This window comes from Engystomops pustulosus, chromosome 4 (genome assembly GCF_040894005.1).
Source record: "Engystomops pustulosus chromosome 4, aEngPut4.maternal, whole genome shotgun sequence".
NCBI lineage: Eukaryota > Metazoa > Chordata > Amphibia > Anura > Leptodactylidae > Engystomops > Engystomops pustulosus.
Window position 1 is genome coordinate 115585160 of NC_092414.1, and position 16821 is coordinate 115601980.

Genomic DNA, 16821 nt, shown 5'->3' on the forward strand with positions numbered 1-16821 from the left:
ACCTGGGACTGCTTGACCCTATTAATTCTTGGACTACCTCCAAGAGCTGGACTACCTCGAGACCTGCTGTATCTCGTATTGGACTGATCCCGAGTGCAGACATCAGACATGAAATTGGACTGTGACCGCCAACGTCTAGACCTAAGGTATGGGGTACCGGGTGGGGGGAGGATGAGCCGATGCCTAGGGATGGGAGGAGAGGATCCCTGTGTCTTAGATTGTCTCCAATTGCGGCCAAACGAATTGGGGAGGGAAATCTCCCAGGTTGAATTGATAGTACCAATTGCTGGTGCAGTCAGCCCTGTAATGGGGTCCGGGGGCGTCCGGGAATATGAGGTCTGGCAGGCACTCAGAGTGTGGAGTCTTGTTCTGCCTCTGTATTTTGTACTGGGGGTGGGCGGAATCATCCCGCTCTGTCTGTGGTCTTTGCTACTGGACTCAGCCCGTGGTTGCCTAGGTCTACCTGGTGAGTTATCTCTGAAGGCTGTGGAGAGTCTGGGCTACCTCGATCAGAGGATGGGGGTCCTCTTGGGCTCCATCCATGGCGGGTGCTTGTTCTGCCCCCCTATGGCCCCGTACCGCGGTCTGAATCAGGAGGTCCAGGTGCAAACCAGCGCTGCAACTGCTGTTCATTGTCAGTCAAGGACTGGATCGGAAAATGCAGATATAGTTGTGACTAGTGGGGAGACCAACTTCCCCCCCCTTTGCCTGTATCCATTTACGGTTAATGGAAGTATGAAATCTGGAGGAGTGAATAAAAATATGGGCCTGAGATTAGGGAATCTCAACCCCGGGGTTTACAGTTATGGGGAGGAAAGGAAAAATGTGTATATGCAATCTATAGAGAACAGTAGAATTAGGTTTACGCGTTACGTGCTCTTAGAGATTAGGAAATCTATACCTAGGAGGAATATGAAGTGTAAAGATATACCAAAAGAAATTAGGAGACCGTTTCGGGGAACAAGGGCAGGCTTTAAGTGTAAACAGAAAAAGAGGGGGATGAGACCGTTTGTCCCGTCGGTGTTAACTGGAAATGTAAGATCTCTAAGTAACAAAATGGACGAGTTACATTCTATGGTCATGAATGATAATGAATTGCTGAAGTGCTGTATTATGTGTTTCACTGAGTCATGGCTGCACGATATGATCCCGGATAGCCTGATTAGTGTACCAGGTTTCTCCCAGATCAGGGGAGATAGGGATTGTAGAAGTAGTGGGAAGAAAAAAGGTGGAGGTATTATTATTTATGTAAATCAGGGATGGTGTCTAGCCGAACATATTACAGTGAGAACTAAACATTGCTGTGGAGATGTGGAGATCTTAGCACTGGTGATGAGGCCCTTCTATCTGCCGAGGGAGTTCTCGGCTGTAATTTTGGTTGGTATATATATTCCACCCTCAGCCAATTACGATGCGGCACTTACAGTAATTCAGGATGTGGTTGGTGAACTACAAGGTAGATACAGTGATACTTTATTGATCATAACTGGAGATTTCAACCACGTTAGGAAAGCGGGTGTATGGTCAAAGTTAACACAGTATGTGACTAGGCCGACTAGAGGAGAACATATACTTGATCTATTCTATGCGAACATTACTGATGCTTACAAATCTGTGACACTGTCACCCTTGGGAAATTCTGACCATAACTTGATCTTTCTTAAACCACGATATCGTCCGGTCCTAAAAAGACTCCCTTCTAAGGAGATGGTGGTACGTAAATGGTCGGGGTCAGTGGAAGAGGAATTGCAATGCTGTTTTGCAACTACGAACTGGGAGTTGCTATGTGGTGAAGCTCAGGGTGATGTAAATCTAAGCGTTACCCTGGTCACTGACTATATCAAGTTTTGCGTACACAGTATAGTGCCAGTAAAAAGGGTCAAAATATTTGCAAATAACAAACCATGGATGACCGGAGAACTTAAGAAATTGTTGGGGTTGAAGAGGCGGGCTTTCCTGGCTGGGGATGAGGACTCCTATAGAAGCCTATTGAAGGATGTTAAACAGAAAATCCGAGAGTGTAAAGCTGCATATAAAAAGAGATTAGAAAATAAGCTGTCTGAGCAGAAAATAAAGGAGGTCTGGAAGGGTTTAAAACTAATCACCGGTATACCAACGCGAACTGAGGGGGCAGAAGGGGATAAAGAGAAGGCCAACGAATTGAATAATTTCTTTAATCGTTTTGATGATATGAGTGATTCCATAGTGCTGGGAAGTAATGTAAGGGATGGTGTAAATTTAAATACGGTGGGGGAACACTACGAGGAAGGAAAACAGGAGATGATGCCACCGATTAAAGTTGAGGATGTGGTACTAGAATTAGGACGGATAAAATCTAGTAAAGCTGGAGGCCCAGACATGCTGGATAATAGGGTCTTGAAAACATGCTGTAGAGAGCTAGGTGAGGTTTTTACACATTTATTTAATATGAGCTTACAATGTGGAATAGTGCCGACCTTATGGAAAACTTCGGTCATAGTTCCTGTGAATAAAGTTCCTCGACCGAAAACATTAAACGATTACAGACCAATAGCGCTGACCCCGGTGGTCATGAAAATCTTAGAAAGACTGGTTATGCGGCATTTATCCAGTGTAGTGAAGGATTTTGTAGACCCACTACAATTTGCATATCGGCGTGGGCTGGGAGTTGATGATGCATTAATTAATCTGTTACATAGAGTATGTGCTCATCTAGAATCCCCCAAAACAGAGGTACGTTTGACTTTTTTTGACTTTAGCAGTGCATTTAATACGATCATTCCAGCATTGCTAGAATCGAAGCTGCAGCTTATGCAGATAGAACCGACCATGATTAAATGGCTGATGAGTTATCTGCGCTGCAGACCACAGAGGGTCAGGTTGGGTGACACATGGTCTGATGAGGTGGTGTGCAGTACGGGGGCCCCCCAGGGTACTGTGTTAGCTCCCTTCTTGTTTATTCTATACACCTCGGATTTTAGGAAAAATGATCCGGCCTGTTTTCTACAGAAATACTCGGATGATTCGGTAATGGTGGGCTGTATCACAGAGGGGGATGATAGTGAATATCGAGAGTCAGTGAATACTTTTACTGAATGGTGCAGCTTAAATGGTCTCGTATTAAATGTAAATAAGACGAAAGAATTGGTTATAGATTTTTCAAGGAAAAGGGGCGTTATGCCCAAACCGCTCATTATAGCAGGGACAGAAGTGGAGCAGGTTGGTAGCTATAAATATTTGGGCGTAATCATTGACAATAAATTAAGCTGGCATGAGCATATTGATAAGGTCTCTAGACGTGCTAATAGTAATCTATTCTTTTTACGTAGACTAAGAGCATTTGACATCCAGAGGACTATGTTGGTCAGTTTTTATAATACGGTTATGGTGAGCGCATTTGCATTTGCCCTAGTGGCTTGGGGCAACTGCATTTCTAGTAGGGACTGTCAAAAGATGAATAAAATAATTAAGAAAGCCTCCTCGATAGTAGGCCTGCAATTTGATCGATGGGAAAAACTCGTACAGTGCGGGATATTAAGGAAATTGGAAAAAATTAGAAATAATAGAGACCATTCAATGCATGGCGTGCTGCAGGCACAGGTCAGTGGTTTTAGCTCCCGTTTTATTCTCTTGCGCTGCAGGTCGGAGAGATTTAAAAAGTCGTTTATACCGGCCGCTCTCGAGCTGTCAAATACCGCAATTAGGGGTAACATAGGAATGCTTTAGAAATTAAGATTATTGGAAATATGGGTTCCATTTTATTACTTTTATAATCTATTTAACTAATTATTTACCTTGTGTATTGGTGTTTTTACTCTGTCTTATTGTATATGTGTTCTTTTTATGTGAGTTTTTTTATATATGTGCTGTCTGTCAATTTTATGTATTGCTGAGGTGACACTTTAAATGCCCTTCTGGGATAATAAAGTATTATTATTATTATTTATTTAGTCTGGAAAAGAGACGACTACGAGGGGACATGATTAATTTATATAAATATATGAATGGTCCATACAAAAAATATGGTGGTAAGTTGTTCCAGATTAAATCAAATCAAAAGACGAGGGGGCACTGTCTCCGTTTGGAGAAACCAAGGTTTAATCACCGGAGGCGACAGGGCTTTTTTACTATGAGAACTGTCAATCTGTGGAATAGCCTGAGTCTCTATACCCCAGACTCTGGAGCACGAGAGGATATGCAGCACATCATCCCCTTATCAAACGAGTTGTGTCAGGCAGAATTTTCAGGTGTTTCACCAGATACATAGTGGAACTCGGCCCATCTGTCGCCGCCATGCTGGAGACCTGAAGTTGCAATCATAGCAGCGCAATATGGATGCCCCATACTGTCGCTCTTAATCATGGAAGTCGTCTCCATGGCTGCCTCCACATGTCGTCCCCTTATCAAACGAGCTGTGTCAGGCTCATTTTTCGGGTGTTTCACCAGATACGTTATGGAACTTGGTCACTATGTCGCCACCATGCTGTGTTATCGACTAAATATACCGTCAACCTTTTGTTTACATAGGAACTCATTTCAGTGCTTCTTGCTCACCTCCTTTGGTGAAGCCTGAGTCCATTTAGGATATGTCGCCATGACATTCTCTAACCTGCCGCTGCTGCCGCTGCCTCTGCATGCCGTCCCCTATAGTGTCAGGGTCACTCTGTCACGGCCATGCTGTTGCCCATAATTTTGGCATAATGGTACGATTAAGCAGCCTCAGAGGCATCCATGCATGCTGCCCCTGCTGTTTCCTGTCCATTTCCGTGGTGTTTCCATCCTTTTCTGAGGTCCCCAGGTGTTTGGCCAAGCTTCCCTGTGCAGAGCCTTGGTCCCCTTGAAAAATGCTCGGGTCTCCCATTGACTTCAATGGGGCTCGTTATTCGAGACGAGCACTCGAGCATCGGCAAAAGTTCGTCTCGAATAACGAGCACCCAAGCATTTTAGTGCTCGCTCATCTCTAGTTATAACCATATAAAGCGACGCAAGTCAGAATCCAAAAAATGGGGCTGAGCCAAATGGCTGCATCCTTAAGAGGTTAAGATCTCAGTTAGTAGTTGTTGTATCTCTGCACTTCTATGCATTTTTGATACAATTGTCATTTTTTTTTCTCTTCCAGGAATATTTTGAGAAGCAAAAGATGAAAACCAAATTAAAGCTGTTAGAGTCATCACATTCAACAAATGCAGCACTAAGTTTAGACCTGCTTAATCTACAAGTTATAAATACAATATCAAAAAAGAAACTAAGTAGTAAGTTATTATTAATTTCTATATACCGTATTTTTCGGCCTATAAGGCGCACCGGACTATAAGGCGCACCTCTAATAAATGCCTGCTAAGACATTTAGGTTCATATATAAGGCGCACTGGTGTATAAGGCGCAGGATCAAATGCAGTACCTAAAAATGACCAGCAGGTGGCAGCTACACTTCCCGGGAAACTTGTCTTCAGCGTGTCAGAGAGCTCCGATCTCAGAGGTATGGCTGCTGGGGGTTAATGCAGGGTGATGCAGCAGGGGTTAAGCGGTCTCCCTCTGCCCCTTCTCCTTCCCTCCTCAGCCAGGGTGTTATTCCTGTGGGGTTCCCTGTGGCTCCTTCTCTTTCCCCTGTTACAGGGCTGTCAGGTATGGGGGATTGTTTACTGATGGTGATGATTGCCTCGTGGTCGGCACTATGGCAGCTCCGGTCTCTCCGTGCTAGGGGAGGGCAGGATGGGCACAATGTTAGTTGTGGTGCCAGGGCACTTCAGAAGCCAGGGACCCTGTATACTGTGTGGGAAGGTGCAGGACATTTCTGGGGATGGAGCTATTAAACACTGGTAAATGTACAGTACATCTTGTCTGTAGTACATTTCTGTATAAGTTCATATATAAGGCGCACTGGCCTATAAGGCGCACCTTTGATTTCTGAGAAAATGAAAGGATTTTTGGTGCGCCTTATAGGCCGAAAAATACGGTATGTTAACTAAAACTGTTCAGGCTTACAGCAACTCTAAATAACTTATGTTCACGTAACTAATCTGCTATTGTTCTGACAATATGTAGGTCACCACTCCATACCAGTTCTGTTATACAGACAGTCCCTGGGTTACGTACAGGGTAGGTTCTGTAGGTTTCAGGGGTGCTGCTAGGTCAAAAGATTAAGGCCCGGTGCCCCAGATCTTATAGCTAAAGTTTCTTGCTATTTGGGCTGCTCTTAGACTCCTCATCTCTATCTGAATCTTCCGGAGATGGAGACACAGTGATGCCATTACACCACTTCTCCTGCTTCGAGCAGCTCCGCACAGCTGCCAGGAGCAGGAGTTGTGGTTGGATTTTCATAATTTTGGAAAGTCATTGGATTTAGGAATAACAAAAAAGCTGTGTAACCGTCATTCATTAATTACTTTTTTTGGCCCATAGCAACCATGGTTTGCAGCACTCAAAAAAACTAATCAGCAAGATGGAGGGCGGGACCTGCTTCCTGTCACCTTATCACAAGCGCCAGCTGCTGACCAGTGACACCATATCTATCTATCTATCTATCTATCTATCTATCTATCTATCTATCTATCTCATATCTAGTCATATCTATCTATTATCTAGTCATGTCTATCTATTTATCTATTATCTAGTCATATCTATTTATCTATTATCTAGTCATATCTATCTATTTATCTATTATCTAGTCATATCTATTTATCTCCTATCTATCTATCTATCAAGGGTGCAACGTTTCGGTGTGTCCACCTTTTTCAAGCATACAAACAAGTGACCAGCATTTGCATATATATAGCCCAACCCACATTCTGATTGGGTAACAACATATTTGTGCAATATAAGAGCATATACAATATATTATATAACAAACGACCGTGCTATGTTACAAGTAGATAAACATAATATCTGAAGTGGATAATTAAGTGATTTGGTGAGTATACAGTGTATTAAAAACAATAGTGTTGCCTCTGGAGAAAGGACCGCCCCATCGTCAATAGAGAGCCAATCGGAAAGAGTTTATACAAAACGTCTGCTACAAAGTACCGTTCCTTGTTGTCACTGTCTCCCGGGATACGAGGGGGTTGCGCCAACTTTGGTCCGGAATACCGGAAGTGCAGCGTGCATCAGAAGTAGAAGGCCGGGGTCCGGCCAGCGGGACCAGTTTGCGCATGCGCACTTGATCAAAAATTATGGCGGCGGCCATTTCGGTTAAGGGAGCCGATCGGAGACAGGACAAATTACAGTGGAAGAACAGGTAAGTGATTAGGGAAAACTGGACCCATGCTATAGGTCGGGCTCACACTATCGACCAGTACATAGTCAGTGTGAAACAGAGGGACTAGCGAAGCACTTGAGAGCCGTGAATTAGCAGTTCTTTTGTGCCATCACTTATCGTCCCATCGACCTCAAGCATATGTGGGACAGTTGAGGGGTAATAACCCAACATGGTAAAAATTGCTTCTCAACAGAACTGAAGGAAGGTGTCATCAATTGTAGCAGACATACACTGAAAGATTCGAGGACGAGTGGGGACAATCGGTGCTGCCAGAGAGGCATCTAAGGAGAAAAGAGAGAGAAAATATAATTACATATTGAATAAAATGTATACATAAAGCTGGAAGGGGCTTCTCCCCTAGACAAACATACTTATAACTTGGGAGCGTCATGACAGGTATAACAGGCATACTGACAGAACCAGCGATTTGAACACCTTACGAAATGTTAGTTACATTGAACTCAATATTTAACTCAAGGGGTTGTAGTGTTTGAAGACGATGAATCCATTCAAGTTCCCTTTTTCTTAGCATAGATTCCCTGTTGCCTTCTCTCCTAGGAGGCGGGATATGGTCAATTAACTGGAATTTAAGATGGGACTCCTTGTGACCTTTTTCAGAAAAATGTCTGCTGACAGGAAGATCTAATCTTCGTTTGCGTATCGTGTATCGGTGTTGTGTGAACCTGGTTTTGAAATCGAGGGTGGTTTCACCAATGTAAACCAGGTTACAAGGGCAAGACAATTTGTATATCACGAATTCGCTAATACAATCCAAGTAATGTTTTATGCGATAGGTCGTGTTATTATGCGTGAATGTGTCGCCTTTAATGACATGTGAACAATTGACACATGAGCGACAGGGGAAACAGCCCTTTTTAATTGGTCCGCTGATGGTTTTTTCAATAGATTTGCTAAGGGGACCTACGTCTGATTTAACCAGGCGATCTCTGATATTTTTGGAGCGTCTATATGACAATAATGGAGAATTGTTAAATTCAGGGACACCGGACGGTTTACTGGCCAAAATGCGCCAGTGTTTGCATATGATTTTTGTGATATTGTCACTATTGTCGTTAAACGTTGTGACAAAGGGAATCCTAGCCATTGGCTCTGTCTTTTTGGTAGAGGATAACAGCTCATACCAATTTTTTTCTGTGTGCAATGTCCAAATTTTTATTAATTGTTTTTTTAGGATATCCCCGTTGGCGAAATTTGGAAACCATTTGTTGAATATTCTTGTGATATTTAGCGTCATCTGAGGATATTCTTTTGACCCTTAGAAATTGACTTAAAGGCAAAGACTCGACCATGGGGCGTGAATGATTGCTTTCGTATCGTAGAATTAAAAAGGGCTGTTTCCCCTGTCGCTCATGTGTCAATTGTTCACATGTCATTAAAGGCGACACATTCAAGCATTACTTGGATTGTACTAGCAAATTCATGATATACAAATTGTCTTGCCCTTGTAACCTGGTTTACATTGGTTACATAGTGATGCCCTACCACCACCTCTTCTCAGGGGAGAGATGTGATCAATAAGTATAAAATAGGAGAGTGTATCTGGCGGGCACAGTCCCAATACTATCGACGGTGCTCTGTCGATATGTGAGAGAGAGAGTCCATATACAGTAACAGAAGAAGATGCCGGCACTCACCAGTTCCAAAAATAGAAATAGCGTCCTTTATTGGTGGGTAAGCATGCAGGGGGGTATACAGACAGACTTCGGCAACGGGGCCGTTTGCGCGCGCTGTGGCGCTTTCTCAAGACGATGGTCCCGCAATAACTGCTGATAACAAGCAATGTAACAATAAAACCTGTGGTAAACACGACATACAAAAAGTGATATACATCAATTCCCTTGTAGATGCATAAAGATACAAAGTGCGTGTGCAAACTAGTGATTGTTAAAATTAGTCATATGAGCGGAAGGACCACGAGTCACTGGGTCCGGGACAAAAATCTTTCTCACACCCAGGACCGGGGGTCCATGCCTGCTACTAAAACTAAGAACAGAAGGACATTCCGAAAGAGACAATCCAATCGTCTAACTATACATAGCGGCACATGATACGGATACACCCTACCACCCTGGCGTCTCCAAGGTATAGGGAACATACCTTGGAGGGGTAGGGGTTTGTGCCCCCTAGTATTGGCTATACTGTTTAGCAGTAACGAAATTACCATATTATTTAACCCTCAAGGGGGGGAGAGGAGGGGAGAGAAAGAAAGCAGAGGAGGAGCGGGCAGGGAGAGGAAGAGGGGTGAAGGGATAACGGGTACCGATGTTTCTTTACAAAAACACATTCAACTTATTCTGATCATTAAGCCCTAAGGGGCCCAGAGCCCCAAATTTACTGATGCATCTACTCTCCCGCTGTAGGAGGAGTTTTGCGCGATCCCCTCCTGAGTTCTTGTATTCGATCCTCTCAATGCCTGAGAACCTAAGAACTCCTGGGTCACCCCCATGGTCCCGTAGTACATGCTCGACCAAACGGGGACCGCCATTGCCTTTTAAAATGGACCTTTTATGTTCCCTAAAACGTATAAAGCGCTTCCTAATGGTTTTCCCAATATAGAAGCGACCACATGGGCAGTATACCACATATACCACAAAGTCCGAACGGCAGGCTATCAAAGACCTCACTGCCTGTCTCGCTCCTCTACCACCTTTAGTTGGCCATTTGCGTTGCAATAGTTGCAGTACCCACATCTGTGATTCCCAATTGGTAAATCCTTAGATAACCATGTCCCTCCCACTGATGGAAGTCTGCTGTGGACCAGTTTGTCACGGATTGTGGTACTAAAGGCAACTAGGGGTCTAGAGGATGAAATGCTGGCCAGATCGGGATCCTGGTTAAGAATGTGCCAGTTCTTCTGTATGTCTGATCGTATAGCCTTCTCACAGGGGGAGTATCTAAAGGAGAAGGTGAACCTATTTTTCCCTCCGGCTGCCACATCCTCCCTTGTACCCTTATTCTTGCCCCTGAGCAATTCTCTGCGAGGGACATCCATTGCTTTCCTCTGTGCCTTTTCCAGCAGACCTATTGGATAACCTCGGTCCCTCAGCCTATCCTTTAACTCCTGTGCCCGAACGAGAAAACTGTCCTCATCACTATTAATACTCCTCAAACGTAAGCTGGTTTCATTGTGCTCCGGGTGGAAGCTCCCATAGTGCAGGAGGGAATTAGTGGCTGTGGGTTTACGAAATGCTGTGGTAACAAGCTTGCCCTCAGATTCTACAATCCGCACATCGAGGAACTCCAAGCTCTTGTTCCCAAAGACTGATGTGAACCGCATGTTCATTGTACAGTGTTGAGGTAATGCACAAACGACTGAAAGGCGGACTCGGACCCTTCCCACACCATGAACACATCGTCTACATAACGATAGTATGCCCTCACGTTTGACGCCTAGCGATTGCCCAGGGAAAAGACATGGCGGCTCTCGAGGCATGCTAGAAAGATGTTAGCAAAGGTGCACACCACGGGAGTTCCCATGGCCGTGCCCGTCCTCTGGGCAAACCATCTACCGCCAAACGTGAAGGCATTGTGGGATAACACCAGCCTCAGGCCCTCACAGACAAAGTCGATGTATCTCTCTTCCTGACCGGCATTGGTTAATACCTCCTTGATGCATTCCAACCCCAGTTCTTGCGGGATCCTCGTATAAAGGCTCTCTACATCTATTGATGCTAGGCTATACGTTTCCTGCTAGTGCAAATCCTCCAACACCCCCAAAAAAGCATCCGTGTCCTTGAGATAAGATGGTATGTCCCTAAGGAGGGAGCGAAGAAGCCAATCCAGATACTGTGACAGGGGTTCGAACAGGGAGCCGATCCCTGCCACGATTGGGCGGCCTGGGGGGTCTACCAAGGTCTTGTGCACCTTGGGGAGAAAATACCAGTTAGGGTGCCGGGGGTTGAGGGGAAGTAACCTGGATTTTCTGTTCTACACCCCAGCGCAGACAGGACCGAAGCCTATCCTGGTATTTTCAGGTTGGGTTCGCATCTAGTCTAGCATAGGTTTCTGTATCTAGTAACTGGCGCATGGCCTCTTTTTCATTAGCCATCCTTGTCATTAAGACAAAATTGCCCTCCTTGTCGGCAGGCTTCACCACGAGGTCGGTGCGGGAGCTGAGGTCATGGAGCGCCCGGATCTCTTCTTTAGTGATGTTCTTAGGTGTCTCAGGATACAACAAGGTATGGACCTCCTCCAGGACACGATCCTTAAAGACCTCAATTGGTGAGCCTGCCGGCAAGGGTGGGGGGCAAAAGGTGGAGGGTACACCTCCTCTAAATGGTGCCATCACTAAAACTGTTGCGGCCTGGGGTTCTATATCAGTGGCTGCCTCCCCAATCTCTGCCTCACTAACCGGTGTTGGCATCGTGCACCCAACCGTCATTTATATGTGCTGCTTTGGACTTTCTTTAAGTATCTATCCTATCCTATCTATCTATCTCCTATATATCATCTATCTATCCATCTATGTTTCTACCTATTTAAGTAAAACTTCAGCACAGCACACTATTTGTATAAAATAGTGGTGCTATATAACTTTACAAAGTTTACTGTTTCAGTAAAAAAAGCTTATTCAGTAAAGTTTGTCAAATTGTGAAATCTTTTTTTATTTTTTACTTTTTGGAAGCACACTATGGTAGAGTTTGCAAAGTAAGAGAAAACCCTGTTCTTGAAAAGTTATTCCACCAAAAATACATCAAAACAATAGTGTTGGACCAAACTCACATTTGGGCAACAGGATTAAAAGAAGGGGTAAGAAGATTTAAGACCCGTAGTCTTTCATTCTCAAACATAGTAGTGGGATATGCAGCAAACCAGCAAAAATTTCCAGATCTTGGCATTCTTTTCCCTGTCAAAAAAGAACTCCATGAAAGAGTTATGTGCTATGTCAACTATGGTTAAATCACCTTCTTTCTGAGTCCTCCTTTTACCCCCCCCCCCCCCACTCACAAATCTAGGATAGCACCCTTCTGGGTACAAAGAACTTGTTCCAACTACTTCTTGAAATCTCTTGACATTCCCTTAGATTCTGGACTTGTTATCTGAGGCCCCAGTATTTAATTCAATAGTAAAACAATTGCACCTGATCTATTATATCTGAAAAGGGTTATGGCTGGACTATAATTACAGCAGTATTTGCCTCCTCCATCTCTGGATCATATCTGTAGGGCTGCCACCTGGGAAAATCTTAATCCATTTTCTTTGGTCATTCTATCTAATAAAAATTTGTGTTGTCGTGCTGTGGAGGTAAGATAACGATTACACTTAGCGGTAATTTGATTTCCCTTTAACCCCCATCGCATCAGGGTTTTCCCTCCCATGTTCATGTGCTTATACCATTCATAATATTGACTACTTTTTTTTCTCTTTTGTGTACATGTCTATTAGTGACCAAGCTCATTGCACCCTGATGACCAAGGCCAATTTTTCAAAACTTGCAGCAGTCTTTAACTTTTTTTTTTCATGACATGTACATCAAGTTAGTGGGAAATTTTGATTGATATATTTAGTATTTATTAATGAAAAAAAGGTGAATTTGGTATAAAAATTTCAAAAATTGTAAAAATTAAAAATGTGTCCTTTTCTTTTATTACGATGCTGGAAAGAAATCGCAAATCGAACCGCATTTTTTAAAAATTTTATAAAAACTTTACAATCCAATTATTTTAAGTACCATTTTATTTCAAAAACTATTCAAAACAGCAGGCCTTTTTTTGGTTTTTGCATTTTTATTTTTCACTCCCCACCTTCAAAAATTCATAACTTTTTTAAATTTTTCCATGTAAGGAGCTGGATTAGGGCTTGTTTTCCGCGTAACAAATCTCACTTCATAGTAACAGTATTCAATATTTCATGCCGTGTACTGGGAAGCTGGAAACAAATTTCCTTATGTAGTGAAATTAGTGAAAAAATGCATTTGCTCGTTTTCTTCTGGGTTTGAAATCTTACGGCTGTCATGGCAACGGATAGCAACGATCCGAGCCAAGATGGCGGCTATGGACGGGTGGATCGGCTAGAACCATCTTGGCTAGCACCGATTGCGAGTTATACCGGTAAATGTTTGCTGCAATATGTAGCAAACAATTACCAGCTATGGAGCAGGCTCAGCCTGTGAGCCCTCTCCAATCTCCCACAGCCAACACGTGGCGTACTAGGGTTGAAATATTTTACAGAACTTCAAGCAAAATGAAGGTTTGATTTAGAATTTACTAATTTCATCATTAATACATTCATTTAGCACTAAAATTTACCCACTTAAACAGAATAAAAGTAGAAAATGCTTCCATCAATATATTATGTGGTTTCTTCTGACTATGAGGACACCCCACATGTGGATGTAACCTACAGTCGCCATTTCTTTGTATTAAATTTTGACGAGCACCCTGTGGGTTAAAATGCCACTAACATCGCTGTGCGGTGAAACAGCAGTTGACCTCTATATGTCAGGTATTGCTGTACTAGGAAGAAACAGCCCAAACATCTTGGGATGTATTTTTACCTCTAATACTTTCTGAATGTGTACATTTTAGGGCTAAATGAGAATATCTTTTTACAAAAATTGAAATTGATAGGGATTTTTATGCAGGGCCCCAACAGCCCTCTTGACTTTTGTAAGGTGAGTCCTAATTAACCCTTTGAGGGAGGATGAGATAGCTGCCGGCAGCGAGATGACAGAGTAAATGAAAGACACAGTCCAGTCTTTAGATTCACTCAAATCAAACTGTTTATTTCAAACAGCCCCAGCTGTATTTTAATACAGATAAATCAGCATTTTGGGTGTTGTATGAAAGGAGATAAGGCACTTCAATTCCATTGGACATCAGCACATTCTGGGAAAAAAGTTAATTAATTGTGCTCAGTTCTCAGAGACCTTGTACACAGATATTGTTTATACTAATTTGCTGAGAAGAATAAGATAAGTGGGCTCCAGAATCATAATATCATGCAGCCTCAAGGACAGACTGGCTTCTCATTAAATGCCAAAGGGTATTAGCTGACAGGCAAGCAAACAGGTTACATAAAATGAAGTTTGAATCATGACATTAACTTGACAATGGTCAGGGAACATGGCCGCTGTATCTAAGATGGCGGACAGTAGTCAAGATGGCGTCCGAAACCAGTGCGACCTCCTTAACAATTCCCTCCTTTGAGCTTTGCCGGCCTGTAACTCCATCCTGAGTGACCTCCTCAAGCTCCAGGTACCCACAGGTAGGCTAAGCCCGTACCTGCTGGACTTGTTAACTCTTCACCAGATCCCCTGGAGGCCAGTCACTCAGGGGTTACAGGCCTACACACTCAAATCACATCACTGAGTTCCCATAGTTCATAGGTTTGTAAACAGGCTGGTTCTCCAACAGGCAGCATCACCCTCCGCTCCGGGCACTCCGGGATCATGAGCGTTGGTGTGAATTAGAGTAAGTACCTTTTTTGTTACCAAACAATAAAAAAAGCATGACTATACATTACATATACATATTTTTAAGATATAATCTTTTAAAGGGGTCTGAGAATTACATTTAAATATTTTGCTCAAAGGTTGCTGTACAGCGGCCTCGGTATTCAAACAGGGACAGGTAGTGATGGGCTGAAAAGGAGCGTGGAGGGAGATGAGTATAAGTGGTTTAGTTTAACAGCCCCTGGCCTTATATAAGAAAATGTTAATTCATGGACAACCCTTTTAATACAACATCACAGCAGAACCTGGTTTAAGATAGAACTTTTTTTTTTTCAATAGACCAACAACCTCAACATGTTGACATTTGTAAAAGACAAGAAACATTTTCTGATCTGAAAAGAAATATACAGCTGCCCATGTCACCTATTACTACACCATCAAAAATATGTTTGGATGATACTGAAACCATGTAAGTTTCTTTTTAATTTCCTCCCTTTTTAAATAATTTGTGTGGTATATATACATTTTTATAACTTTAAATTTTTAGTATTTTTTCTTACTTGTTACAGAAAGAAAAAAGGTATAGTTAATAAGGTTCACTGGACAGTGTATGAACATTTCAGCAATTAAAGGGGTTGTCCGAGTCTAAAAAAAAAATATATATTTGGCCGGGAGCGGGCTGCCTAAAACAATAAAGCTGTACTTACCTTTCGGTGCCCTCCGGTATCCAGCGCTGCTGTCGCTCCGGTCCAGGCGCCATGTAAACAAACATGGGCGCAGGAGCGGCGCTGCATTCAGCTTCCGGCCGCCCGTGGCCGGGTACGCCTATCCGTCCCTATACACAGCATTGTGTATGGGGGCCGGAAGGTTGTCGGGTCCGGCCGGAAGCTGAATGCAGCACTGCTCCGGCGGCCATGTTTGTTTACATAGCGCTGCTGTTGCTCCGGTCCGGGTGCCGGGTACCGGAGGGCACCGGAAGGTAAGTACAGCTTTATTGTTTTAGGCAGCCCGCTCCCGGCCACATATATATTTTTTTCAGAACTCTGACAACCCCTTTAACATATCACACTTAAAGGGGTATTCCGGGAATATGAACGTCTGACGCAAAAACCCATGATGATATAAATAAATGAATACAACAATACTCAATGTCATTAGTCACAAAATGGAGCTTAAATAGTTTGATTTTATGATTTACAAAATGTATGGCCTCTCCAAAGTAGGTGGAGTTATGATGGCTGCCGCCTGGAAACTACAAGTTCCATGATCTTTTAGTTCTCAGTAACTCCTCTTCCCTCTTATGCTCTGCTCCCGGTGATGATATAACAGACTTTCTTGCTCTGTTACCATAGTAATGATGTGTAACTGCCATCCCTGCACATCACCACAACACTGGCCAAACTGGATGCACTTCAACCAACCGACTACAGCCAAACATAGTGGTGATCACATGACTTGCCCAGGCAGGTGCAGGACATGTGATGTGGACATGTGACCAGCAGCCATCTTCTGTTCTGTGTCTGCTCCGCAACGGACCGCGCAGAGGAAATTAACGGACTGATTAAAGGGCCAGTAGCAATTTCATTTTTCATTACATTGCATGTCACCAGCATTTTCTGCTAAGGGGAGCAAAATTTTAAATAACAACTAATTACACATTAGCTTATATTTTGAGTACCCATTTGTATATGAATTATGCTGATTCCTGGAATACCCCTTTAACTCTACACAAGTTCACCGACTCCACACATTATAGAGTGTTGATACAATATCGTTTCTTTATTATAAGGTCTTGTAAGCGATAGACCAGCCTAACGTGAAAGAGTTATTGGACTGTTACGTATTTTCTATAGCACTACAACAGTAGTGTTTGTGCACCCATTGCATGAGACAACGAGAAAACATGAAGGAAAAAACTCTGACCCACTAAGAGGAGTCCACAGGATTATGTCCAAAGGTGTAGAAAAGAGATTCTTTGAGAACGCAAAATCTAAGACTAGACTTAACATAAAATCACATATGACATAGCAGACTAACAAGAAACAAGAGGGGCTTTATGGAATTATCTCCATGCTGTAGGACTAGAGGCATGAGATTATACATCCATGATCATGTCCTGGAAAACCCTTAGGCGTTCATGCCAACACCAATCCAGTAAAAATTTTGCTTAAGG

The 16821-nt window shown here is 43.1% G+C and overlaps 1 protein-coding gene across 2 annotated transcripts in view; it reads left to right on the forward strand.

Annotated features, from left to right (window-relative positions):
• Nucleotides 1-16821, forward strand: part of REDIC1 (regulator of DNA class I crossover intermediates 1) — a 48247-nt gene that overhangs the window by 15779 nt on the left and 15647 nt on the right. For both annotated transcript variants that reach the window (XM_072150703.1, XM_072150702.1), the window contains exons 3-4: nucleotides 5099-5231; nucleotides 14988-15117. In XM_072150703.1, coding sequence (XP_072006804.1) covers nucleotides 5099-5231; nucleotides 14988-15117 — 263 coding nt within the window. The remainder of the gene's footprint in view (nucleotides 1-5098; nucleotides 5232-14987; nucleotides 15118-16821) is intronic.